This window comes from Papaver somniferum, chromosome 10 (assembly GCF_003573695.1).
Source record: "Papaver somniferum cultivar HN1 chromosome 10, ASM357369v1, whole genome shotgun sequence".
In the NCBI taxonomy this organism is placed as follows: domain Eukaryota; kingdom Viridiplantae; phylum Streptophyta; class Magnoliopsida; order Ranunculales; family Papaveraceae; genus Papaver; species Papaver somniferum.
The window spans coordinates 25,471,286-25,497,915 of NC_039367.1; the positions used below are offsets into that span (position 1 = coordinate 25,471,286).

At 34.4% G+C, this 26,630-nt stretch overlaps 3 protein-coding genes across 5 annotated transcripts; 1 reads left to right on the top strand and 2 right to left on the bottom strand.

Moving 5' to 3' along the window:
- The first annotated feature begins 14,921 nt into the window (after positions 1–14,921).
- On the top strand, positions 14,922–19,612 carry LOC113319160. Of its 2 annotated transcripts, none has more exons than XR_003345174.1 (14): positions 14,922–15,078; positions 15,162–15,314; positions 15,428–15,526; positions 15,669–15,770; positions 15,934–16,077; positions 16,495–16,589; positions 16,680–16,809; positions 16,886–16,990; positions 17,223–17,329; positions 17,450–17,483; positions 17,795–17,884; positions 17,979–18,047; positions 18,118–18,182; positions 19,292–19,612. XR_003345174.1 is itself a non-coding variant. In XM_026567441.1 (14 exons), the coding sequence occupies exons 1-14, from the start codon at positions 14,974–14,976 to the stop codon at positions 19,373–19,375; spliced, it is 1,398 nt and encodes a 465-aa protein (XP_026423226.1). In that variant the 5' UTR covers positions 14,922–14,973; the 3' UTR covers positions 19,376–19,612. The 2 variants fall into 2 exon arrangements, 1 of the variants encoding a protein (XP_026423226.1); XM_026567441.1 differs by having other exon boundaries at positions 17,963–18,047.
- A 109-nt stretch (positions 19,613–19,721) lies between these two features.
- LOC113319161 (protein ASYMMETRIC LEAVES 2-like) lies at positions 19,722–21,059 on the bottom strand. Of its 2 annotated transcripts, none has more exons than XM_026567443.1 (2): positions 20,132–21,059; positions 19,722–20,032 (listed from the first exon to the last, which is right to left on the bottom strand). In XM_026567443.1, exons 1-2 carry the CDS (start codon positions 20,932–20,934, stop codon positions 19,930–19,932), a joined length of 906 nt encoding a protein of 301 aa, XP_026423228.1. In that variant the 5' UTR covers positions 20,935–21,059; the 3' UTR covers positions 19,722–19,929. The 2 variants fall into 2 exon arrangements, with proteins under 2 accessions (XP_026423228.1, XP_026423227.1); XM_026567442.1 differs by having other exon boundaries at positions 19,722–20,035.
- A 543-nt stretch (positions 21,060–21,602) lies between these two features.
- LOC113319021 (LEAF RUST 10 DISEASE-RESISTANCE LOCUS RECEPTOR-LIKE PROTEIN KINASE-like 1.5) lies at positions 21,603–24,292 on the bottom strand. Its single transcript, XM_026567327.1, has 2 exons — positions 22,773–24,292; positions 21,603–22,436 (listed from the first exon to the last, which is right to left on the bottom strand). Exons 1-2 carry the CDS (start codon positions 24,063–24,065, stop codon positions 21,840–21,842), a joined length of 1,890 nt encoding a protein of 629 aa, XP_026423112.1. The 5' UTR covers positions 24,066–24,292; the 3' UTR covers positions 21,603–21,839.
- Positions 24,293–26,630: the final 2,338 nt, after the last annotated feature.

A 26,630-nucleotide genomic window follows, 5' to 3' on the forward strand; every position in this document is an offset into this window, starting at 1 on the left:
ATTATTTGCTAGTCCTCGAGCAAATCTAATCTAGAAAAATAAAAATGACTACACTTAGCACTTGCAACAAGTCTTTAAACCGCTAGGTGGCCCTAGCGGCGGAGTGTTGTCTCCGGAGGGTTTATTAGAGGTGTACCCACAAAACCTTTACTCCGGACCCTAGCTATCTACGCAAAACCTTGGAAGGCACTAAAGAATCTCCTTGGTTGGCATACTCTCATTGACTACAGGAGGAAGTACCCTGATGCGAAATTCCAATTGTTGTACACGAGTTTGCACTCAAGCATACTAAAATTCATATAAGTGACAGAGCTCTACTCAGATAGTTTCTTTATATCATAACCGGAGTCAACCAATCACATGGAAAGATTAAGAAGATGGATGTAGAGAAAAACATAGATGGTTTTGATGTTGACTAAGGTGAACCTATCCTAATGGACTGAGATACCGGTCTGACTAATATCAACACAGCTGGCATATACAAGGGAACCAGCGGGTGATAATCCTAACTCTAGGTCAACACAACTGCCATATACAAGGGATCCAGTGGTCGACTTTATTGCATTTATTCCGGTTGGTCTGATGGTCTGTTCTGGTCTTTTTTTTTTTTTTTTTTGTATCTCAATCACTCTATTTCACCCAATCACTTATAAGAAAATAAAAACAGAAGGTGAAAAGGATTCAACGAGATATGGCGAAACTACCATTTTTTTTTTAAATTCTAACACCTGAGCTCTGTACTTTTATGAATAGACTCTTTAGATGTTTCCATCTAATCAGATTGGTTCCTCAACTCCTATAACCAAGATGCTTCCATCCACTTAGATTGGTTAGTGCTATCCTTAATAAACATAAATTTCTAGGCTCTGGAGTTTATTTATTGCAACTAAAAAGTTTCTCCCATACCCTCAAACTTAAATCTAACATTGTCCTCAATGTTCTAAAGATAAAATTAAAACCATATGAACAAGGAGAAAATGTTACCATTTGAAGCAAAAGAGTTAAGGAAAGATATTACCGTATTGCATGAGATTGGGTTACCTCCCAAGAAGTGCTAAGTTTAAAGTCTTCAGCCAGATTAATAAAGGATTAGTCACCTTATAGAATCATAAAGTAATATCCGGAATAACTGCGGATCACCAAAACCAAGTAGAGGTATCACAAGTAAAAGGAATCTGCACCATGCCAAGAAAGTTAACAAATAAAGCATACCATTGTCTAGTTTCCTGTTTAAGACAACTACATCTAGTTGTGGTTCAGGTTCAGGTTCTATAACTGGGTCTAGATAACATATTTTCCCGGGTTGCATTTCCTCAAAAGTTAGATCCGAATGTTCAGGTTCTAGAGTCTGGAAAAACTCAAATAAAAACTTAGAATCACATAATAATAACCTAAATAATTGTGTATCCTTAAAGTCAATCAAATTTGACTTACACAACTGACCACAAATAGAGTGGTGGTCTTCCTTAAACAAATATGTCGACCCTAATCTCCTAAAGTAATTAGGTTTAGTCTCGAAACTTAATATCTGACACATTTGAATTTCATAAGTTCCCACAATTGGAGAAAAAGTTTTTGGTGGGAAAACAAAGTCAATCGAGGTATCGTAGCATGGGTTAACCACATCAACCAGAGGATGGGTTTCTAACAACTGAACTTCTTTATGGACATCATTAGGTTCAGGAAAACGTGTATGAAGATAATCTTGTAAAATGGTTGAGGCATATATGTTAAGTTCCAAGTGAGGGACCTTTGTAAGAGTTAAAGCACATGGAGAATAAAAATCACCCCCAAACTTAGAGTTTTCAGTGTCTCTATAAAGACTAGTCACAACTTCCCTAGTTTTAAGGTCATCAGATTCCTGAAAATGGTCAATTGATTTTTCTAAGTCAGGTACATCCTCACTCATCTCTAAAATTTCATTTTGTTTTTCTAAGACTAATGTTTCTAAATCGCTAGACTCGAAAACAATATTCTCAGGATAAACCCGCTTCTCTAAACTATCATCGCCTTCGTAATCAAAAGAAAATACTACATCATCTAAGGAAGTCTTATCTTTAGTCAAATCCTCGTCCTTTTGAATAGGTGAATAATTATTAAAATTATTTGGATTTGAACTAGAAATAATATTATCATTATAAATCTAAGTTGGAGTAACAAATTCCTGATCACTATGCCTAAATATTTCAGATTCTTCATCAGCATTATCATCATTATAATCATAATAACATGAAAATGGTTGAACCTCATCTAAAGTATTGCTTCCAATTCTATCCTTTTCATCTTGATTATGTAAATAAAAATTTTCCTCACTTTCAAGGTTGATTTTTGAAGCAATGTATTGGCAATTCAGTGTAATTCGAGCAATTCTTTCTTCCGTCTCTAACTCAAACCTACGTGTTGATCAACAAACTCATGTGTTGACTCAGCTAACTTACATGTTGACTCAGCTAACTTCCTGAGGTTATCTTCTAAAGAAGGTTCGCTCATTGTTATAGTTCTTTCGTCTATAACTAAGTCATCTGTGTCCGTTGACTTATGTGTAGACTCATGTAACTTACGCGTTGACTTAAGTATCTTACGTGCCTCATATAGAGAAGAGCAATTATAGGAATTTTGCTCGTATGACCAGTATTCATGTGAATAGTAATTGGGCTCACCATGGTATGAGCCATAATCTTCAAAAGGTTGGCATTCCCAACCACTATTCACATTATGGTCAAAGTAATGTCCATTTTGAAAATCAGTCGGATATTCGTTGTATTGGCTATTGTAATACTAGTTCGACATTCTCAACACAAAATAAACCCACTGACAGGGGATTCGTGGGTGGATAGATCCTTACCTCCGTACCAGACGGGCGATGAACCGTTGAAGTCGACTCAGGCCACCGAATCCAATGTCAGTGTACGAACCCGAGGGGCCGATACGGTATCGTAACCATCGTCCTTCCCTGCAACAGTTTTATTTAAATGAACCCTTCCTTAGGATTTTTAAAAATAATAATGTCCAATGTCCAAAAATAAAGTCCAAAAAATGTCCAAAAATAAAAAGAAGAAAACAAATACAGCAATAAAATCTCAATTACAGTTTCTAAAAATAAAATAAAATAAAATATTTAAATACAAAAATCTTCTTCTTCACTCCTTTTGGATTCCTCTTTTCTTTCCTTCTTTGGCTTCGCTTTTGTTTTCAGCACTTTCTCCCTTTTTCTTTAGCTCAGCTCCAAATCTGAAAACAAACAAGAAATACCAAAAGGCGTAAAAAAGAACAAAAATAAAAAAAACCTAAAAACAAATCTATACACAAGTTCGCGTCGGCGGCGCCAAAAATTGATCGAATTTTATATAGTGGTAAGTAGAGTTGTCGTTCACTCGGACTTGATGAGATTGATTTTAAGAATTAATAAACTAAAATAAAAGAAAAATATATACAAAATATTGTCACAATATGAAGAGAGTTACTAGGACTAGGATTTCGTCGAATTCATAACATAGGGTTCGATTTATTTATTTATTCTCAACAATTAAAGCTCAATAAATAAAATCAACATGGACTCTGATTCTGCCAAGATAGATTCTCAAAAGATTAGTTGTAAATCCTAAGCATGATGTATCAAAACATTTAAGCTAAGCATACCTCATCAAATTAAATGACAACCAATTAATTCAAATCATATTTCAATTAAAATTAATGCAAAAGTCTTAAAAGAATTAAATAATTTTACCCATGTATGAAATTCGTCTTCCTTCGTCGTCCCAGTGTTGGGGATTAGCTCATCACGTCGAACACACTTAAAATATTTATTCATGGCTCAAAAAGTGGTTTACAAATGATGAAAATGTGAGAAAATTATTAAAGCAGTGATTTTCTTTTCTCTCCAAAACTCCCCCCAAATGTGCTGTCTAGCTCTCTATTTATACATACAAATACACATCACTCAAATGTATTCTTCTATAACTCCAAAATCTTCTTCTTTTTAATTAAAAATATCTTCAAGAATTTTTCCTTCTCTTTATTCTATATATGTCTTTAGTAAACCCATATCTTCTTTAATTCGCAGAATAAAATCCAAGATAAAATCTTCTAAGGATATCTTTCTTGTTTAATACAAGATAACTTCTTTTTTCTTCAAAACTTCATGTTTGTAAGGCAAGAAGATATTCTTATCTTAAAGATAATAAATCATTTACCGTTGAAACCAAATTTCCCGCCAATTTTTCTTTTCAAATCAAGGAAGAAGATGGAGCCCCTTAACCAGTAATGGGGTGCGATTAGCAGTTGGCTCCCTGGGGTGCCTCTTATCAGTTAGGTTCCCCTTATCCAAAACTGAGAGTCCGAATAACATGTGTCCTCCGGGTGCCTATACCAAATTTTCGAACAGAATTTTCCAAAAATGTTTATTTTCCAAAAATACCTATAAACACATAAAACACCATAATAAGTAGAAAATCGAGTACCAACAATACTGAAAATTGATGACAATTCAGTCACAAAAATGTGTCTACCAATAGGTAGTCTTGGCTTCGACCTGAGAGTTTACTCAGGAACTCAAGTTCATACCTTACGGTTTGAATTTAATACGAGGACATGTTCATAATCGTTACACCATGTAGAAATTTACCCCCATGATTTCTTTCTGTTGGTAATCGAATTTTGTTTAATTTGTTATTCCAGAACATTACCTTGCTAAATTTTTGCCTTTTGATCCAAACAAATTCCAATTGCTGGCCACTTATTTAACTTAATAATATCTCAAAGGAAGAATTGTCAAATGTGTGGATAGTTATTGATATTATCTTTATTCTCCACTTCGTAAATCTTGAGAAGATATTTTCATGACCATTTTTTTTAATGAACTTTTCACTTCTCTCGGCGTACCAATACTGAGAAACAAACACATGAATGTTAATAATCAATCAAAAATTATTTTTAATAATTTGAGAATTTACAAATGATTTTATTAATTCCAGAATTTCTATCCGATTAAAAGATAAAAAGTGCATCCATATATATATATATATATATATATATATGTATATGTACAACCTCCATTTGAAAATTCGAAACCTTTCATCATGAATTTGTGGATTAGATGAGACTAGTTTATTTTTTATATAACCTCCATGTCTTTTACCAAGACTAGGCACTTGCAAGACATTACTGATCCTCTTATTATTGTACAGAAAACTGTATAACACAAGTAAAAAACCAAAAATCTGACTAATTCCTCCTTTTAGTTTGCTATTGCACTTAGAATTGCATCTTTCACTTGAACATTAAATATTTTTGTGGCTTTAGATCCAACTGAATGCTTCTTGTACAAGTCATGAATTTATGAATACATTTTTTTCTCTAGTAAGTTTTATTTTTTGTTCTTCAATATTTGCACTACAAAAACAACAGTTATTTTTTTAGGAGTTGATTCATATGCTTTATCTTCACGTACAAAGAATCTTCCTTTATTTTCTCCCTTTTTGTAAGAGCTAGTCAATTTCTTAAACCCATCGAGTGTATTTTCCACCTCATCTTTGGTTATTTGTTGATGATGAACAATTGTAATAAATTCCAAAACAAAGTTTTCTTTAAAAGATCGCTTATGTGGGTGAAAATGTGGTTTTCCACCACTTCAAAATGAGAATGTCCTTAATTCACAAACCGAAAATATATATATCGTTTATATATTATCTTTAGTATGAGAACTAACTTCACATCAAGTAGTCATCTATATTGATTTTCCCTGTATATTTCTTATACAAATACCAATTCTGAATAATTTATCTTTCATCATCTTCTCAATGTATTTACTTTGTGTATTAGTATTATCTTAAAAAATAATGTATCTCGTGTGTTAAAATACGTAGTGATGTTATGAGCCAATATATTTATTTACTAAGATTTCCTTGTGTTTCTTCAGGGTACTTGGGTCACAATTCATCTATAGCATATACATACATGATTAAATCCTTTTATCATACACATCAACAGGCTCACTAAGCATGAACAATAATCGATTTTTTCTCTATATCCATCGCTTCTGTTCTTGTTTTTGTAGTATGAAAATAACTTTAACTTTTTTTAGGTTTTTTATTTTGTTCTATTATTGTTCAATCAAAGCTTACATGAGATCAAGCAGTATATTGAGTGTTACATGAGATCGAGCGTTAACATATATAAAGTATCACAATAAGCAGATGAAAAAGGCAAATCTAAAAAAGAAAAAAAGAAAGAAAGAATTACTTGTTTTTTTAGATGAAAAACATGGGAGATATCACCAACACAAGTTTTAAAGCCTTAAATTGAAATTTCTTCTTATGTTTATTAATATTGTTGCTTCCAATCCAGTGCATTTAATACAGGGTGTTATACAGTATGTATATATATGATTTGTCTTAATTTCTTGATTAAAGATAGGAAAAAAATCAAATTACGGTGTGCTACGAATTGGATATTTGGGTAGTGGATGGAGAGGACCAAAATGGGGGAATTTGTAGGTGAGAATAAGGTGTTGTTTACTAAAACGTCGCTTAACTTGTTAATAATAAAAGGGTATTTTGGATAGTTTTCCAAAAATAGTTTTATCTTTGTCACATTGCGATCGATGTTGCTGAGTAATCTAATTGAGAAACGGATAGAATAGTTGATAATAGGAGGATATACTAATATTGAATCTCTGGGGGAGGAAGCGCTAATTGGAAATCTTGAATGCGGAGGAAATGAAAAATACCATTATTTTTATTTACTTTTTGGGTTTGTTATGTATTTATAATCATAAAAAAAAGATTGAAACGATTTTGGTAAATCATACAAACCAATTGGTATTAGTAGGGTTCAGATAACCTTGTGAAAGAAATTGAAATATTCTTGCATTCAACATCAATAAAAATTAACCTTGTATAGTGATTCTTTCGGACCACAGTAAATGTGTACTTTGGAGATACGGGCTTTGTTTCTTGAGATAAAAGGCCATTTATAGCCTAAAGGAAACATAATTTTTGATAGGGTTAACATGGACTCTAAAGAGGTAAAATTAAGGAAGCAGAGACGACATGGAATCCATGATCATCATAAAGACACATAAATGTTGAATGATTCCTTGTTAAGAAATTGGAGTACTTAAGCCTGATAAACCTTTTCCATTTCATTCCATTCAATTCATTTGTCATTACTTTCTCAAATTGAGGCTCACACACTCCATCCTACAAGAAAAATCATAATATTTTAAAACTTACGTCCTGGTTTTATTGTATCGGGGAAATTCGAGAAGAATGCAAGTGAACCATGATATACAGTAACTTTATCACCTAAAGATGATAATCTGTTCTGGCGGTTACTCATGTGGCACAAGGAATCCTTTATAAAAGTCACTATAATTCAAAGCAGTGAAAAATTCAGCATATACATTCCTGGCGAGGTATGGCCCAGTTGTTGAAGCTGAGATTCTTACCATAGACTACATGCAAACCTTATTCATTAGCTATCGATTTCTGTCTATAATCAAAAGTGGAATTGTGTACATTGAAGGTCTTTTCTATTCAGTGATATTTACTTTTGCCAGATCACTCAATGTGTGTCTTAGATGGAGTAAGCCACAAAAATTGTGGTGTACTGAATACACTAGTCCTTTTAATAGATACATGTAATAGTTCTAACTTAAATGAATTTATCTTTGCATCAAGAAAACAAATATATAGTATAACATAGTTTGTTAACCATTTTCTTACACCATGTGTTATAAATTTTATTCTTCACACTTTTGAAGATTGTTAGAAGATGATTAATGGCTTCTTATATACTAAAATAAAAAAGGAAATGGTAATCCATGTGAAATTAAAAAAATATAAATATTTTGTAAATAATATTATGTAAAGAAACAAGCTTATAATCTTAATACACGTGGTCTGGAAAAACGTCATAGTCCAGGTCAAAAGTAAAAATAAAGATAGACGAGAGAGGACATCCTTAATATAAATTCAACTTCAACTAGCGAATTAAATATGAACAAGTGTATGGAAACCCGGGAAAAAAACCCGAAGTTCCAAGGATCATCATAGTGTAATGATGTAATTTATAGTTAAAAGAAAACCGGGATGATGAGATTAGCAGACTTAACAATAATGCACACACAAAAAGGATTTTATTGGTTGATACTTTGAAAATAAATGAATTACAACTAAAAAATGGTGATTTATGCTAAATATTTATGTCGTTTGTCGATTTAGGTTTTCCAATAATCATAAGTAGTAGAAGATTTAAAAACAACAATTAGGTTTGCATAATGAATCTTATAATGACTTTGTTAAGCAACATGCCATCCTCTCTACTATCAATGCATGACGTTCTTGAGAAGCCCTTTGTCTCGAGTATTCAGTCAACATCATCCTAAGTTTATTTTCATAAAAAACTTAGAGCACAGATGATTGACTACAGTTTCGCAAAATATATTAAGATTCTTAACATTATTATTTTGCACATGGGAATGTACTCATCGGTGGCATCCGTTAACCATAACATTAAATGCTAAGGGATGCAATAATATTTTGTATAAGACTATGTCCTTGTAAATGTCGTGTATCAAACTGATAATTAAATAAAGGTTGTACCTGATAAAGCTCTCCTAATCTTAATAAGCTAGTTGTGGCCCATACAGAAACAACGTTGGAAATCTTGATCAGAGTGTATCACATCTGTAAACAAAACCGGATAATCTTTTCGTGGTATTCGTCGTTGTGAATATATTCCACTTGGCTCTGGAGCTCTAGGTATTTTCCCAACAGATATTTGCAACTTAGTGGTAGCCTTTATTCTTTCTTTTTCTCACTCTTCATCCGATTCTAACAATATATGGGTTGACATTTTTCACCGACGATGTGAAACGGTTATACCCATACTAGTATCTTCATCAATTAGAAATTAGGATCCATTATAACGGATATTAAATTGATCAAAATAAAAAATATATATATATATATATATTTGCAAAATAGATAGAAAGTTGTGAAAATTAAAAATTGCCCAACTTTTATCATTAATATTAGTCATTATTCATGGTGGCAAATAAGATTTGCTTACCATTTTTTTTATTTTTGCAAATTGGTAACATATTAAAACAAACTAACTTGAGGTGTTAGCATCCCAGGTTACAGCCTCAGTAGAGTCATCTAATGTGGAAGGATTGAGAGACTTCCTAGCATTAGATGGATCTACTACTAGAGAGTTAACGATACAACAAGGGACAATAAGATCTCAATTTAAGTTACAACTAAAGAGTTTAACTTCTTTAGCTAGAATGTCTGCTACACCATTATCCGATCTGGAGATTAAGGATAATCCTAAAAAAGTTGGAAAATCACTGACTTCCAGTTTTACTTCTTCCATGATTGCTTGAATTAGCCAAGAGATAGAGGTTTGTTTCCCATTGAGGTAATCAAAAAGATTCTTGCAGTCGCCTTCTTTGCTGAAATTTTTGAGTTGCATATTTTGTTGACTGCAGCTATCCTACTGCTTCAGCTTCTTCCGAAGATGTTGTGTTGGAAGGTTCAGCTCTGCCTTGTTCAAATTCATCTGCATCATCTTTAAGGTTTAAAACAAAACCTGAAGGATTATTAATGGAAATCCAAGCAAAATCCACATTAATTTTGTGCTTATGTTTTTCAGGAAATTTCCATTATTCTCTTTGTTGTTGTGTCAGATTCTTTTTTTTCCTGTTGATGTAATCTAGTTGTCGAACTACTACGCCAGAATTGAACATGTCCATGTATATCTAAGGCTAGTTGATCTGCTGATCTTTGTTTGCCTTGAAACACTTCGTTATCAAAATTGATGCTATTAGGATTATCTAACCAGGCTTTACATATTTCTAGGAAAGTTGCAGAGTTATCAAAATTGAAATTTATTGGACTGGGTACTAGAGCCTATACAGATTTACCAAAATTACAGTGAAAAAAAAAGATGTTATATAGTTTCATCAGCATAACAACCAAAGGTACATGTTGAAGCAACATCCTTAAGGATTTTAGATAATTGAAACTTGTAGAAATTGCATTTTGTAAGCATTTACAAGTAAGGATCTTAATCCTCTGAGAAACATCTAATTTCCATAAACTTTTCCAGAATGTGTCAGGCATATCTAGATTACTAGAGTTGATTCTGTTTTCATTTAATTTTTCATACATAAATTTGACTGTAAAATCCCCAGAGTTTGTCAAAAGCCACCTTAATTTTTCTGGTTGGATTAGTTATCCTATTTAGAAAGATTATAACATTATAGATTCTTCCATATATATTGGTATCAAGTATTGAGGTTATCAGCGGTATGTTCCACTTTTTTGTGATTGGGTCAATAAGATCAACCATAACTGTTATATGGTTATTGAAATTGTTTTTGTGTTGAAGCAGAGTGTCTCGAAAAACTTGGTATCAAGTTATCTTCCCAAATATTTATGTTATTTTCATCTCGTACCTCTCATATGTTGTTTTGTTCCATTCAAGTTGTACCCTTTGCTGATACATTTCTAGATCCAAGAACTTGTTGTATAAGTTTTAACTCTAAAGGCAGATTTCTTCCTAAAATATTTGTAGATTTAAATTGAGAGGCCCATAGTGAGTCAGGTTCTATTAGGAGTCTCCAAGCTAATTTAGCAATCATAGCTAGGTTAGTTTTATGACCATTATGAATCCCAGAAACCCCCCCCCCCCCCCTCCTTGTGCATTGGTTTACAAAGACAACTGTATGCTTTTGGGTAATTTACTCTGAAATTAGATTCCTTCCCCTACCAAAAGTCCCTTTGAATAACATCAATTTTACTAGTTTTTTTGGTGACACAAAGCAAACCATTTGGAAAGTGGCCATACTAGCCAAAACTGATTTGTTTAAAACCATTTTGCTAATTTGAGGCAACACTTTACCTTTCCAGCCTTGTGATTTATGTTCCATTTTCTCCACTATTATCTCAAAAGTTTTGATCTTAGGCCAGTTCCTATGGGCATATCAAACTGGCGTGTTTGCCAGTTTTGCACCCACTATGGAGCTGGAAAACAAGCAAAACTGGCCTGGCTAAGTGTCAAATTTGCCACTTAGCCAGGCCAGGTCAAGTTTCTACCGAGCGGTCAAGTCTCGGTCGCTTGGTGACTTGGTGTAGCAAAAACCGGTAGGTCTACTTTCCACCGACAATGGTATAGACTCGACCGCTTATATCATCTCAATCTAACGGTCATCATTTCATCATCCTATAAATACAATATCAAATTTCATTTCAACTCACACCATTTCTTCAATCTTCATTCTTTCACTCCATAAATTCAACATGTCAGTTCGAGTTCGACGTCGCAGATTTAGCATAGCTGCAGATGAATCCATTTGCAGGCATTATGTTTTTGTTATACAAGATATGGTCAATGATGGACAACAACAACAAGAAGTTATTGTATTTCAGAGATCTCAAGAAGAAACATTGAACCTCAATAATCAAGATGCAAATATTTTATGTCATCGCTTCGGAATAATCAGCAAGGATGTGAAGTTGTTTGTTGATGCACTTACTGAAGGCCATCGAAACCGACAAAATGGTCAAAAAGCATTTTAAGTGGAGCAAATCTGTCGGCTGGAATGGCGCAATAGAGTGGGAAAATATTTTCAATTCGATGGTTAATTGTTATCTTATCTTGAGGGTGTTGCCAAAATATGATGAGTTTAGATTAACATCTCAAATATGATGCATCTTTCATTTGTATCAAATTTTAATTTTAAGATATTATTAATATAAAACTAGTGCATCTTTCATTAAGTTTAGAATTTTAATTACATTAGCGCCTCTTTCATTCATCTAGATAATATAAACTAGACATAACTTACATAAAGACTTTAAAACTAAAAATTTGGGACAATGTTCTTCATCTTGTTTATCTTCTTCATTTCACCAAACTTCCAATCAATGCGCTAATGAACGGAGTTTCCTTTGTAGATCTTCTTCTTTTCCTTCAAATTTTCCTTCCCTTGAACTTTTCGTTGTCTTTTCTTAGTTGGAGGTTTGATTTGGTTAATATCCAAAACTTGTAGACTTCTTTGGTTTTTACCTATTTCTTTATAATCTTCACATATCTTACTGAAGGCGGCTTCAAGCACCACTCCGGAAAAATCATGTTGGGTAGCCAAGTCAAATTGGGATTCAAACTTTTCCATTTTGAAAGATAAGATATATAAAGATAGAAAAATTTTATGTAAAAAATTTGGTGTATTTTTTGTGTTTGAATGTCACATTTTTATAGAGGTGGAGAAAGAGCCGCTGGAGGTTTGAAATCAACCGAACGGTTGAGACTGCACCGCTAGCGGTCGAGTCGAGACTCGGTCGCTTAACATTTTTACCATAATAGCGCGGCCAGTTTAATGGGTGGGTTAACCACCCCCATAAGAATCAGCCTTATATTTATCTATAAAAAGAGGATCCCCTAAGTATGAGTCTTTCAAATCCATCTTCTTAATTTCGAGCAGTTTACATATATTGGAATTATAAATTAAAATTATAATGTGAGTGAAAATTAGTTTTCAAGTTTTAAATTCCAAGAGATGTGTTTGGGTTATGCCTTTTCACCAAAAGACACCTAGTCATGAATATGTGTTATGCAGAGTCACCATTGGCCATGGTAGGTCACCTATGGATGAAAAGACACCTTGTAGAGTCACCATTGACTCTATATAAACCCATCTCTTAGCTTTGTTTTGTATGGGTTTCACAAGTTTTTGAGAAGCATAATTTATGTCAAGAGTCAGAGTCATTTAAGAGCACAATAATCGTTAACATTCGGTGGCCTAATAGTATTGTAGTGCTACTTACTATAAGGCGTGATCGTTGTATCTTGGAAGGTGACATCCTTAGAATCGTGAGCACCGGATGCGGGGATGAATTGTCTTTAAGGAAAGAGGATTACCTCGCCTCGATCAACCAATCCGATAAATCTTTCTAACTCTCTTCTTGTTAGTATTTTGTTTTTGCATGAGCAGGATTTCCGAGAAACCGAAATCGCATATATTTTCCAACAAGACATCATTCTTTGATGTTTTGGATGAACTTTCTTACTAAAAAAACTCCGGATTTTTCAAATTTTATAAGATGGCGAGAAACTTTACCGAAGATGTCAATAGTATTTAAGATATTCTTGCATTTCTTTAGATCAGCTTTTATGAAAAGGAGATGGTCATCCACATAAAATAGATGAGAAATGAGACTTTTTTTTACCTGGCTAAATTGGGGCCTATGCCACTTAATTGGGGCCTATGGATTTTTTCATCCACCCCATAAAGAATGATAAGGGGTGTCTACGTTTAATGAAACTACCATTTTACCCTCTATTAAATATTAATACTACTAATTTGTCCCCATCAAATCCTAATCATAAAATTAAAAACTAAAATCAAAATCATAAAATTTAAAAACTAAAATCAAAATCAAAATCATAAAACTAAAATCATAAAATTGAAAACTAAAATCAAAATCAAATACATTTCCATCTCCACTTCAACTGATTCTTCTTCTTTTCTTCTCAACTCAATCCTATAAATTAGGTTTTAGTAACATAAAATTGCTCAAAAATTGAAATTTTGAAATCAATTTTTTCCTGGTTTATCAGAATCGGTTAACGTTAATGTATATGTGATCCGATTGCAAATAGAAACGGTTTATGTTCATGCCCACAAAGACCGATTGTCCTTGATATATTTTCTGGTTCGAGAAATTTGAATCAGAATCGGATTACATTAGCACTTATAAAAACCGATTGTTGATGTATAATGTTAGAATCGGATTTTATATGTGTGTCGAGTAAACCGATTGTTGTTCTCAAATTTTTTGTATCTTTTTTTTGTTAGAATCGTATTACATGAGCATTCTTATAAACCGATTCCTGTTGTGCAATGTCAGGAATCGGTTTTTACATATGTATCGTGTAAACCGATTCTGGTTAACCCATTTTTCTTCAGTTAATACTCGATCATAAAATGAGTATGAAGTCATACTCGATTTCATTTCATTAACTCGGGTATAGAATGAATTTTAATTTTATTTGATGTTTAACAACACATAATTCACAAATAAAAAAAGAGAAAATTTACCCACAATCGGTTTACGTTCATGCCAATATAAACCGATTATGGATAATCGGTTGATTTTCATGTCCATATAAGCCGATTCTGGGTACAAGCTAGTTTCAAAAAATCTCTTTATGTTTTTGAGGTTACAATCGGTATATGTTTCTGGCAACATATACCGATTCTGAGTTGGTGTTCTTGAAAAAAGTTCAAATTTTTTCATGTTCAGATGATTAATTAACACACGTTAATTTCACATCTAACACTATACTTTACCACTAATCACCCGAATTAACACTAATTAATCAGGGATAAATTAGCCATTAAAAAAATAATTAGTTAAGGGATTTTTATGAATTACTTCTTAATGATCTTATTTTGTCATGTAGTTATAATAGTTATAGGCTCCAATTAAATAGTATAGATCCCAATTTAGCCACGATTTTTTTAGTGTTAATTTGGCTCCATGTATAAGTTTTTCTGATTCCTGAGTTGGGAGTAATATGGAGAAATGGGATTATTTCCTTAAAGATATATATATTCAGTATTCTAATACATTTGACCCCTGGTTTGATGGTTAGTTCAGAGTCCGGACTTCAGATGCAGACTCATCATACCTAAATTCTAGTGTGCCACAAGTCACGAGCATGTGCTTTTTTGTTGTTTCCCATCTATGCCATCATCCAGATTACATGCTTTCACATCCCATCCACATTCCACACTCTATGCCTCGACTGTTGCAACTTCTGTGAGATCCTCCGTGTAATGTGTTGGTCGGTCTCTGTCAATGATAAATTGATACTCTAAACAAACAAAATAGAGCGGGGGATCCACATCAGTAGATATAATAACATAAACTAGTCAGCAACCTAGTCACCGAAAAATCAAAAATGGAAAGAGAAGAAGAAAATACAGTGAAGTTTGATAAATGGGGGTACCCTGTTAGAACTTCCTCTGATTCTTGCATTTCTGCGATTAATTCTTACTATGTAGAGGTTGGTTGGTTTCTTCTTCACCTTCTGTACCCTTTCATGGGTTTTGATTTGAGACTGATTTTGTTTCATTGGATTATTTTTAGGTTCTTAGTTATGGGAGAAAACCATCAGTGATACTTGAAGCACCAACTCATGATCAAAGCTGTGTTCTTGCTAATACTTTAGCTGGTTATTTAGTCTCTTCGTCTAATCCTTCAAAAAGCCAATTTCATTTCTCATCTGCTAAATCTCAACTAGTAAGATTTTCTTTCTACTAATTTTTATTTTATTTTGTGTAAGTTTTTTTTTTTTTTTTGTCTCTATATGAGCTTTGAGTTTGAATTTGAACTATTGAACCCTTTTTGTTCAGAAATATGCCACTTCTTATGAAAAGGCTGTATTTGATGCTATCTCTAGCTTGGTTGTTAAAGACAGGGATGATCATTTGGCATATGAATTGCACTCAAAGGTACAATCTTTATATGTGTTTCCATGGTGAATTTGGATTTTGGGCTTATTTTAATTTTGGGTTTACCCCCTTTGATCATGTAAGAAGTTGATATACTTGCATTTCAATTTTTTGGGTTTCTTTTGGTTTTATGATTTTGCAGCTGTTGAAACAGTTCCCAAAAGACTTGGCATCTCTGAAAAGGGGACAAATTCTGTGCTTTTACATGGGTAGACCTGATATGTGTTTGAGTCTTGTTGAGCAGGTAATGGATTCTTTTTGCAGTGCACACCATCGTGTTCCTTTCTGAATTGTTGCAATATATGTCTGTGGAAGTTTCTATTCTATGTATGTGTTTTCTATGCTATGAATCCTTCGAGTGCACCCGTTTCCTTTGATTAAATGAGTTTGATACTGATTTGGGACAGGTTTTACCACAAAATCAAGAAGAGGACTACATCCACGGAATTCTTTCTTTTCCTTTATTAGAACTTGGCAGAATGGAAGATGCTGAAAAGGCTGCAAGGAAGGGATTGGAAATCAATATGTATGACGTCTGGTCGCAGCATGGTGTAAGTCAAAGCTCCGTCAAAATTGTCCTGTGGGTATATGCATATGTTTGACGCCCTTCCCAATTGTATAGTCAGACTCACTTACATGCTAAAAAGTTGCATATATAAGTTAGCAGTTCAATTTCCACTTGGAGGGCAGGTCATATCTCCCCCTCTATTTTTGTTTCTCTTTTTCTCTCCGATCAATGTTTGCCCTTGTGATCTTTGCTTAAAACAAGAAGTTGAATTTCCACTTGTATCCATCCATCTTATTATATGTACAGTTTTTGGTTGCTGATAATTCGAGCAGTTGCTGTTAATCTTTATATATGACAAGAAGCATATTCGTACACTCAATCTCTTGCTTGTGTAAGGCACTGAGGCTACGACTCCATCTTTGTTTCACCTGTGAAATAACACGTGAGCACTGTCGCGCAGTTATGCCATGTTCTTCAATATGAATGCCACTTCAAGGAGGCAACAGAGTTCATGGAGAAGTGTTCATCTTCGTGGGGATCTTGTTCATCATTTATGTACAGTCATCGCAATCTTCCTAGTAAGAATTTTTCATTTTCTTTTCATCGACGTTGTATACATCATAGATAGCTTTATTTTATGTTCAGGTTCACGCACAATTGGTGGCATGTTGCCGTCTGTTATTTGGAGGGTTATTCTCCAATCTCCAAAGTCTTGGAAGTTTATGACCACCATATCTGGAAAGAGTTGCAAAGAATTGATGCTTCACGTATAGAGGTAATTTAATGAGTATTGTTACTAAATCGAACAAGTATGCTGCACTCTGTGAATCATACCTATTTTGTGGCATCAGGTCTATCTGAATGCTCTAGCTTTGTTGATGCGGGTATATGTACGCGGTCATATTAGTGCATTTGGGGACCGCCTGAAGATCTTGGTGGATTGTCTTACTGACCAAGTGAGTTGATTTATATATACGGCGTCAAATGTTATTGTATATAAGGGTAATGCTTATAGTACATCTTCTCTGCAAAGAGTATGAACTTCGACTCATAAACTATGGTTGAATATTGCTTGAACAAAGTTCAAAAGATTAAGGAATTGGGAAGAATCGCTGCCATGTTAACGTAGAACTTGATCCAAATACTAGGGTACATTCGAATTCTGGTTAATGGTCAGCATAATTGCAGTCTGTCTGGCATATTGAGTGGCATCTGGATATATTAATATTATGGGCCTTAGCTAGCACCAACAAAATTGCTGAAGCAGAAAGTTTACTCAATACAATGAAATCCAGGTAAGATACACACTTCCCTTATCTCTTCACTTTATAAAATTGGATCCTTAGTTCCTCTTAACTGGGACTAATCTTTTTCTCTTTTTTTCTTTGTTTTTGGTAAATTTTTGTAATGGCCAGGAAGAAGAAAGAATCTCTGCAGACAGGAATCCTGGTTGGTCTCATTCTCTTAGCCTCCTAGATTGAACTATCTTTTTAAATTAGTTGCTTAATTCGCGAAGAGCTCAACTTGGTAGATAATAATTTAAATAGTTTTGTCTTAAACAGTGATGGGAGGAATTTTAGAGTATATCTGAAAATGAAAAGGAATAAGAAACAAAAGCAAAAATTTCGCATATAAGTTTCTTCACCAGGATATTAGTACCATATAGGTGGTTTGGTAACAACTTATGAACGTAAACCTGTCTAGGCAGGTACCTAGGTCGGACCTTCTGGCTATTGTCTTATTTGTTACTATATGCTTAGCTTGCAGAAGCCTCACTTGAATTTGGGCAAGGAAATCACGAAAAGGCATTTGAATTGCTAGGCCCAGACTTTGATACTTGTAACTGCAAGGTATCATCAGCTTTTCTCCTTAAGACTTTTTCTTAATTTGCATCAAATGAAATTTACAACTCTTTACTCTCACTCCAGATAATTGGGGCATCAGATGAACAGCTTGATGTATTTAGCGAAGTTTGGTACTGTGTTCTGTTGAACACGGGACGATTCCAGAAGGGTATGATATCCATTATTTTTTAGTCTTGAAGATTTTGTTTCTTTTCCATATTATAAGGTTTGAATTACAGCAATCGACCAAATTGAGAAGCGGATTAAGCAGACCGAAGGAGTTCCTTTCTTGTGGCGTTTGCTGGTATGGAATATCTCATCTATTTAAAACTACTGTGTATTTTATTCCCCTAAGAGCAACTGCAGTGGACGAGTAAACCCAAATATTTGGTCCAGTGGGCTGGCGCAGTGGGATGGACTATCGATTAAAATTTGATCAAAGAGTAAAAACCAGACCAAATTTGGTCGGCGACCAAGACCAAACCAAAATATAGTCAGGCGTTTATATAATCTCCGCCTACACCACGGACGTTGATATAGTCTACGCCACTCATCAGACACTCGTATAGTTAACGCCCAACGAACAGGCGTTGGTAAAATGTACGCCTGGATAGGGCGTTGGTTAAATGTACGCGCCGTCGGGCGTACGTAAAGTTAACGCGGGCAACAGGCGTTTATATTCTTAACGCCTAAAGAGAGGCGTTTATATAGTCAACGCCTAAAGTTTTAAAACTTTATAGGAAATTTGCATGCCCCATTTTTTTTTTTTTTTTTTTTTGAACCCGGGCGAATGTATAATCTCCGTCCCACACACCAGGCGTTGCTATAGTTCACGTCCCATACCAGGCGTTATCTTTATCAACGCCCCATACCAGGCGTTATCTTTATCAACGCCCCATGCCAGGCGTAATCTTTATCTACGCTGGACGATGAAGCGGACTTTATATCAACGCGCGACCAAATTTACTCGTCACCCGCTACGCCACAGGACGGACTAAACCCAAATTTGGTCTTTTTTTTAGTCTTTGGTCTTTAGTTATACTCGCACCACTGTGGACGCTCTAAAGGCCTAAACTAAGCTTTGACACCTCTAGACATATAAAGTTAGCCTTGATCAGCCCGGCATAAGACTCTTGTGACAATTACCTTTTAAAAGGAATGCTAGGAGTAAGAACATACAAGAGGACGCAGAGGTAATATATGAGTACCTCTCAAACAGTCATTTCGACATGCCTTCTATTTCAGAACTCATGGGATGGCTTCTGAAGCATAACATATGAAGATACTATCCAGAATACTGTACTGTAGGAAGCATAATAGGATCACAGCTGCATTCTTTGTTCTTTCGGGACAACACACACTTTTACATAACTGAATGTTCGCACTAAGTTTTCTTTGCTACTGTTTCCCCAGGAGAGAGGTTATTCTATGGCAGGAAGAGAAGATGTGAACGAGATATCAGAAAGAGCCAAATTTTTGGAGTCTGCGTATTTTTGACAGCTGGTCCCTTTAGCGGCTGTTGCTGTTGTTGTTGTAACATTATGTTAATCTAGACATCACAAGTCCTACGATGTACTAATATTTATGATGCCTACCAGCCGTGTGCTTAGAAAATGGTACATTTGTGATTTCAATAAGTTGCCTTCACGAGTCGACACAAGTCGAAACTCAGACGGCAAATTAAGAATGTAAAGATAGGAAACCATGAATAAAAAAACTCACCTTTCATTGAGATTTGATTCTCTGCATTTTTGCATCATGGCCTCACAGGAGATATTTGTTCGTGTCCGTCTTAAGTAGACGTTTGATAACGAATAATTTGTTTATTTATCAGGAAATGAAGTTTATCTGAGAGCGTGTGATTAAATAGAAAATGTTGAAATTCTTGGAAATGCTCAAAATTGTGAAATGTAACCTACTACTGCAAAAAGGGGGGAAATGAAATGGTAAAGCAGACAATGGTTACAACATAAGAACTCTTCCAAAGTTGAAAGTCTTATTCCTCTTCCATCGTGCTTTCATTTGCCTGCGGTCTCTCTTGTGCACTTTGGTCAGTTCACACTTGTCAGGCTGAAGCATGCCGCTGCATTTTTTAACTCATTCTCTGAAACATGTTCGATTGATTGTGTTGCATCACCTGGAGATGATTCAGGACTGCTGCAGAACAATGAACCAAAACCAACAACTTAAAATTGCATGTCTATGTTGATTACAAATAGATGAAAGTAACCAAAACAACAAAGTAGAAATTACCTCGACTCATAACCTTCCTTGTCGTCAATCGCATCGAAAAAAGCAGGCATTTCATCATAATCTTGAGATTCTAATACGTCAGGTTCTTGCTGAAACAATACCGGTTGTTCAACAAAAAACTCATGAGACTGAACTTTTGTGGAGTTATTGTTATTATTACCATTATGATGATCATTAGCAATGAAATCATGTTGCATCCATAAAGGATTAACAATTTCATTCTTCACATAATCCACCGGTGTAACATCATTACCATAACCTTGACTATTCTCATTAGAAAAAGACTGCATTGGCATAATACCCGCCACGTCGCCGTTAACAACAGAAACATTATTATCATCATACGATTGTTGTTGAAACAGCGAAAGCGTGTTATAATCCGGAGCAGGAGAAGCAGCTGCGGCCATGTTGAGGTTACCTAATTGCAGCAGTTCTGGAGAAGTTTGTATTTGATTCTGTTGCCGGTACATTTCAAGCTGAGCCCTGACATAATGAAGTTCCAATTCAGCTTGTTGGAGTTGATACTGAAGTTGTATAATAACACCTTGACAACCACTAACAGGAAACCTTGCTCTCATATTCGATTCGTATATGATCGATCTTGTTGCTTCTTTTTTGAGATTAGGAGTAAGTGGTTTAAGGATTTTCTGAATGTTACTAACACCAAAAAGTCTATGAGCATTCTGAAACATTTTTGGCTGGTCATGAGGAAAGTACGGAGCTAATGCACAGTCTGGTGCGCATTTCCTTCTTTGGTATTTGCAGGCAGCACAAGCATGGTTTGTGCCTCCCTTGACCGTCATCTTCTTCTTCTTCCTCTGGCTAACACCAAATCAAACCGGCAATAAACAAGGAACAGAAACGAAAGCAGTAGAGGCAGTATTCCATTGATGGGTTTACAGAGAAGGCTGTAAATGGAAAAGCAAAACTGAATTGGTTGAACAGACTTGGCATATAATTTTAGTTAGTTGGAATTATATGCGATATTCTTGGAGATTAGACTAAGTAAAAACACGGTTTAATGAGGTGTTTTTATATGGCTAAGAAGTAACAAGGGGGTTAATCTTTTTTCAGATTCACTTTGGTTTGAGTTTCTCCAAAGGATTTCTAGAAGCAAAAGAAAATATATTTTTGTTTCTGACTTCTAAAACCTATTTTTGCTTATTCAAAGTCTTTTTAACTAATCAAATGGAAAAGTGAAAAGTTAGTTTGGCCTGACAATTTCAAAATAAATAAAAAAAGTTAACTTTTTTCTCTGATTGGTTTTCATTTTTGGTATCCAAACATGCTTCTGAAATTTGTGTTTGATTTCCATTTAGAGAGTATTTGGATACCACTTCTGAAATTGTTTTTGCTTATAACTTGAATTGACTTCTTCTTTTGTTTGAGAAGATGTTGCTTGGTGACACGGGATCAAACTTTCCAAAATTTTAGGAAGTTAAAATTCGAAAACTTCAAAATATTTCAGTTTTAATACGCTTGAATTCATCTTGATTTCTTCTGTAACAAATTTTTGATTTGAAATAAAAAACTGACTTAAGCTAATAATGATCTCTTGATCTACATTTTACACTCCCTGTATAAATAGGGCTCCAAAGATAACTATGTACAACAGTAGTGGGGCAAATGCCCCAAGAAACATCCAGACCTTCTGGCAAGTGTCTGACTGACTATTAACTCAAATTAACACTTGCATTTGAAACTCCGTCTATCTATGTCTACCAGTAGAAATACAACAATTCTTGATCTGCTTCAGTTGAGCCACAACTTCTTTAGCATCAGGTCTGTCATCTTTCTCAGCCGCAACACATCGAAAAGCTAATTCCGCCATTGATTCTACACTGCTTATTATACCTTCTGCACCTTCACCTTCAATGCTAACCAAAACTGGATCAATTACTTGATGCAAACAACCAACTTGAATTTTCGATACAACAAGATCAACCAAAGCTATTTCTCTTTTATCTCTGTTCAGATCAACAGCCTTCATTCCTGATATTAATTCTAATAATATTACACCTAAACTATATACATCACTTTTTTCTGTTAATCTAAATGATCTGTGATAATCTGGGTCTAAGTACCCTGGTGTTCCTTGTGGACCTGTCCAGATATATCTAGACGATACTGATGATTCTGGATATATTAGTAATCTCGATAAACCGAAATCTCCGACTTTGATTTTCATATCTTTTTCGACAAAGATGTTTGATGATGTTATGTCTCTGTGAACTATTGCTGGGTCTACTGAGAAATGTAAGTATTCAACTGCCATTGCTGTTTGTAATGCCACTTCAACTCGAACCTGCGAAATAACATCAGACAGACCATATCAACACCAATTTCATGAACTGCTACAAACTTCATATACACATTCATGATTTTTTACATAATGGGAAAGCTCAATTGTATTAAATGAATTGTGCGCCTCTGTGGGCGCCTAGCTCGCCTTTGACAACTTAGCAACCAATTGAATGAAAATGTACAAACATATGTACAAACATTTTGATAACTTCAAGTAATGCTAACATAGAAATTGAATGAAAATGTACAAACATTTCGATAACTTGGAAGTAGCGGCAACGTAGTAATGGATGAAAATGGAATACCAAGAAATTAATGAAAGAATTTGAGTCCTTACCTGCCAAGATAAAGACCCTTTTCGGTGTAAGCCATTGGAACCATGGAGATGATCAGCTAAGGTACCATTAGGGACATAATCATAAACAAGAAGAAGACCTCTTGGATCAATACAATACCCATGAAGTTTGACAAGATTCGGATGATTAATAGACGAAAGAATCAAAATCTCGTTACAAAATGGTTTACTAGCAGCAGTAGTACTATGTAATTTATGAAGTTTTTTCACAGCAACAAGTCTAGTATCAAATAATTGCCCCAGAAAAACAGACCCAAATCCACCATCACCAATTTTACGTTTTGGATCAAACCCATTTGTTGCAGATTCAAGTTCTTCATAACTGTACACAGGTGGTAGTAACAGATTTGGCGAGCGATGTTTATGTAGAAACAGAGTAGTTGGATCTTCTTCAGTTTGAAAAGAAGGATAAGTTTTTCTGAATCTAAACAGTGCTAATATCAGTGCAGTGAGAAATAAAACACAACCAAAAATGAAGAGTGGAATTAAAAGTGCAATCTTTTTTGATTTATGCTTATGGATAATAGCTTCATTTGTGTTCTGGGATGAAGATGATGAAAAACAGAGAAAGGGTTTAAGTGGGTCTGATGAATTAAACCCACAAACCCCATTTTTCGATTCACAAGTTCTGCAATTTGAAAACCAAGTATCTAAATTTTCATCATACTGGATTTGAATACCATTCTTTAGATAAATCTCTAAAAACCCTAAGAAATCTTCTTGACAACCATTATGTTCCTCATCTTCTTCCTGATTATCAGAATGATTCTTTGATTCACAGCCATGTAATAGTTTAATTGGTTGTTTATATAATTCACATTCCCAACTACAAACACTGCAATTCGGAAGATTTGTAAGAGCTGGCTTACTACAAGGTTTAACGAAAGATAAACGAGAACAAGTTGAATCAGAGAATCTAAATGGTGAACCAGAGAGATTTATAGAACGACGAGTTAGAACAGAAGAACAGTGGGTTTTTTCAGTAGGGTTTAGAAGAGATAAAGGAGAGACTAGTAAAGAAGAAGTGTTTGGTTCAAAATGAAGTAAAGAAAAAGAGAACCCATTAATGGAGATTACTGGAACAGATTGGTTTGAGCAATGGATCTGAAACCATGGGTTTCCACAACCTGGGGTTGTTGAAAATGGATAAGATAGTGTTGTTGAATTGAAACATGAAGATTCTTCTTCAGTTCTTGATGATGAACATGAATATGAATCTCTGAAAAATATGCTTAGTACTAGTAGTAGAAGAAGAATTTTTAGTATGATTGTCATTAACAGAGAAAAATGATGAATGAATCTATCTGAATTCTGAAGAGATCTAGTGAGGAGTTCTACTGGTAGATTTTTTTTTTTGTTTTGTTTTACTTATATTCCTAGTGATGAGAGGTTTAATGAGTTTTGGTTTGGTATGGATTCTTTGGAGAGAGAATGGGGAGAGTGAGACTTGAGAGAAGACAAAAAATCAAAAGCCCCAAGAAGACGAGATAGATTATTGAGAAATGAACCCTAATTTGAGATTTTTTATGCTTTTGCTTACAGTAATCATCAGTTTTGTTAGTGATTACTTCGATAAAAATGTCTAATCAAATTTTCATTTATGTCTAATCGAGTTTTTAATTATTTTCTTTAGAGAGAGAGAGATATTTGATTAACTAATTATTTAAACAAAAGTAAGTTGAATGGGAATTGATTCTTCAGTTCTTCTCTTTATGGGCGTTGCTCAATGGCCTTGGAGGCTTGGACTTGAGGTTTGCTGAAGCAGCTGATACGTATAGGCCGATACGTAACTGCATCAATCACTATTGACACATGATCTTTAGGGCAAGCACTATGGTACTGGGCATCCCTTCCGTGTCTCTCAAATAAAGGGAAGGGATTTCACAAGGAAGGCAACCTTACTATTGTGTCTTTTCTTCCCTTCCCTACACGATACGGAAATTTAGTAGCCGTATGAATAGTGTCATACGCCTACTCAGTTGCTGGTTTTTTTTTCCGATTTTTTTTTCAATAGGAGTATATTTGTTTGGGTAAAAAAAGATTTTTAGAATAAAAAACGATATATAATAGGTAAAAAGTAGATATAATAGGTAAAAAAAGTTTTAGTAAAAAAAAGAGTGAAAAAAGAAAGATTTAAGGTAAAACTTTAAAAACCAGATACGGAAACTCAGTACCGTGTAAAATGCTACGGCTACTGAGTAGCCGTAAAGTGTAAATTCATACGGCAACTGAGTAGTCGTGTGATTTCCCTTTCCTACTACCCGGACTAGATGTGATCCTCCTTATAGAGAAAGGGAAGGATATCCCTGCACATGTACGGATATGAAAAACCATAATGGTTACAATTTTGGATTTTCCCCTACATATGAGGGATAGGTAGGGAAAAGGGGCACCATAGTGTTTGATCTTAATGTATCAGTTTCTCATTACACTTCTAGCAGGAAAAAAAAAAGTACTAGTAGGTCGTTATACCAATTTTGTATCAGCCATATCGAGCTCATACAAACTGGTTTCTATCAGAGTGATACTCGACCTTTTGTTTTCTTTTTTCTTTTGTTTTTGTGGAAAAAAAGGTTTCCTTCGCATCATTGATAAGAAAATTTTGAATTCTCCAAAAAGGGAGTTTCAGGAAACTGTTACATCTTCATTCCATGTTTGAATGTTCAGATAACTTGAAAGGGAAGTTAGTGTGGAGCCTTTGCATATATGTTGTATTGCATCCTTGTAACAAAAAACTGAAAATTTTGCTGACCAGAGTGACACACGACAAGCTAATAATGATCAGAGTTATAGATGCGTGTAGCCAATAAAGAGAGGATCATGCGCCCGATTGTTAGGGACTTTACCAACATCTATAAAAGACAAAACACTTTTAACACATGGATTAGTATACTCCCTAGTAAAAATCGTTACTCATATGCTTGTTTAGTAGGTGTGCACTATGCACATAGTTGAACTCCCACTTCACAAAAAAATGATTCAACTTTTTTTCCTCACCGTCAATTTAGAACGTTAATGATCGGTGTCATTGAAGTTTATATGGTTACTCCATTATTTTTGGGATATAATTTTTGATTGATTGACAATTACGATTGATTTGTGGGACAAAAGAAACGGAAAAAGTTTTGATCTAGCAGCACCATGGCGAGGTGCATGACACTTTATGATGTCATCTAACCAAGCTTTAACCATAGTTATAACGAATTCTTAGTAAAAAAAAAATCCAGTTGTACTTCGACGTGAAATCCCAGAAAAATTAAAATTGTCATATTTATATTCTCCAGTTTTTCGTTAATGATCGATGTCATTGAAGTTTATATGGTTACTCCATTATTTTTGGGATTATATTTTTAATAATTTTTGATTGATTAACAATTACGATTGATTTGTGGTATAAAAGAAATGGAAAAAGTTTTGATCTAGCAGCACCATAGCGAGGTGCATGGCACTCTATGATGTCATCTAACCAAGCTTTAACCATAGTTATAACGAATTTTTAACAGAAAAAACATCTAGTTGTACTTCGACGTGAAATCCCATAAAAATTAAAATTGTCATATTTATATTCTCCAATTTTTCGTTCCCGTTCTTCAGACTGTTTACGCTGGAGAGTATTGAAACCCTGACCTTCGGTACATAGAAAAGAGGTCTCAACCACAAGACCGCTAATCTCTTGGCAATATTTGGTGTAAATCCGTTATATATATACTTCATAGGACCCATTGCTAAGACTTGAATACACTATCCACTTATTACTTTCGGATATGTGGTACATTTAAGTGTAAAACAATTCTATTATTGTATGTCAAAACTAACTATAAATTTTTGATTTAACGTACG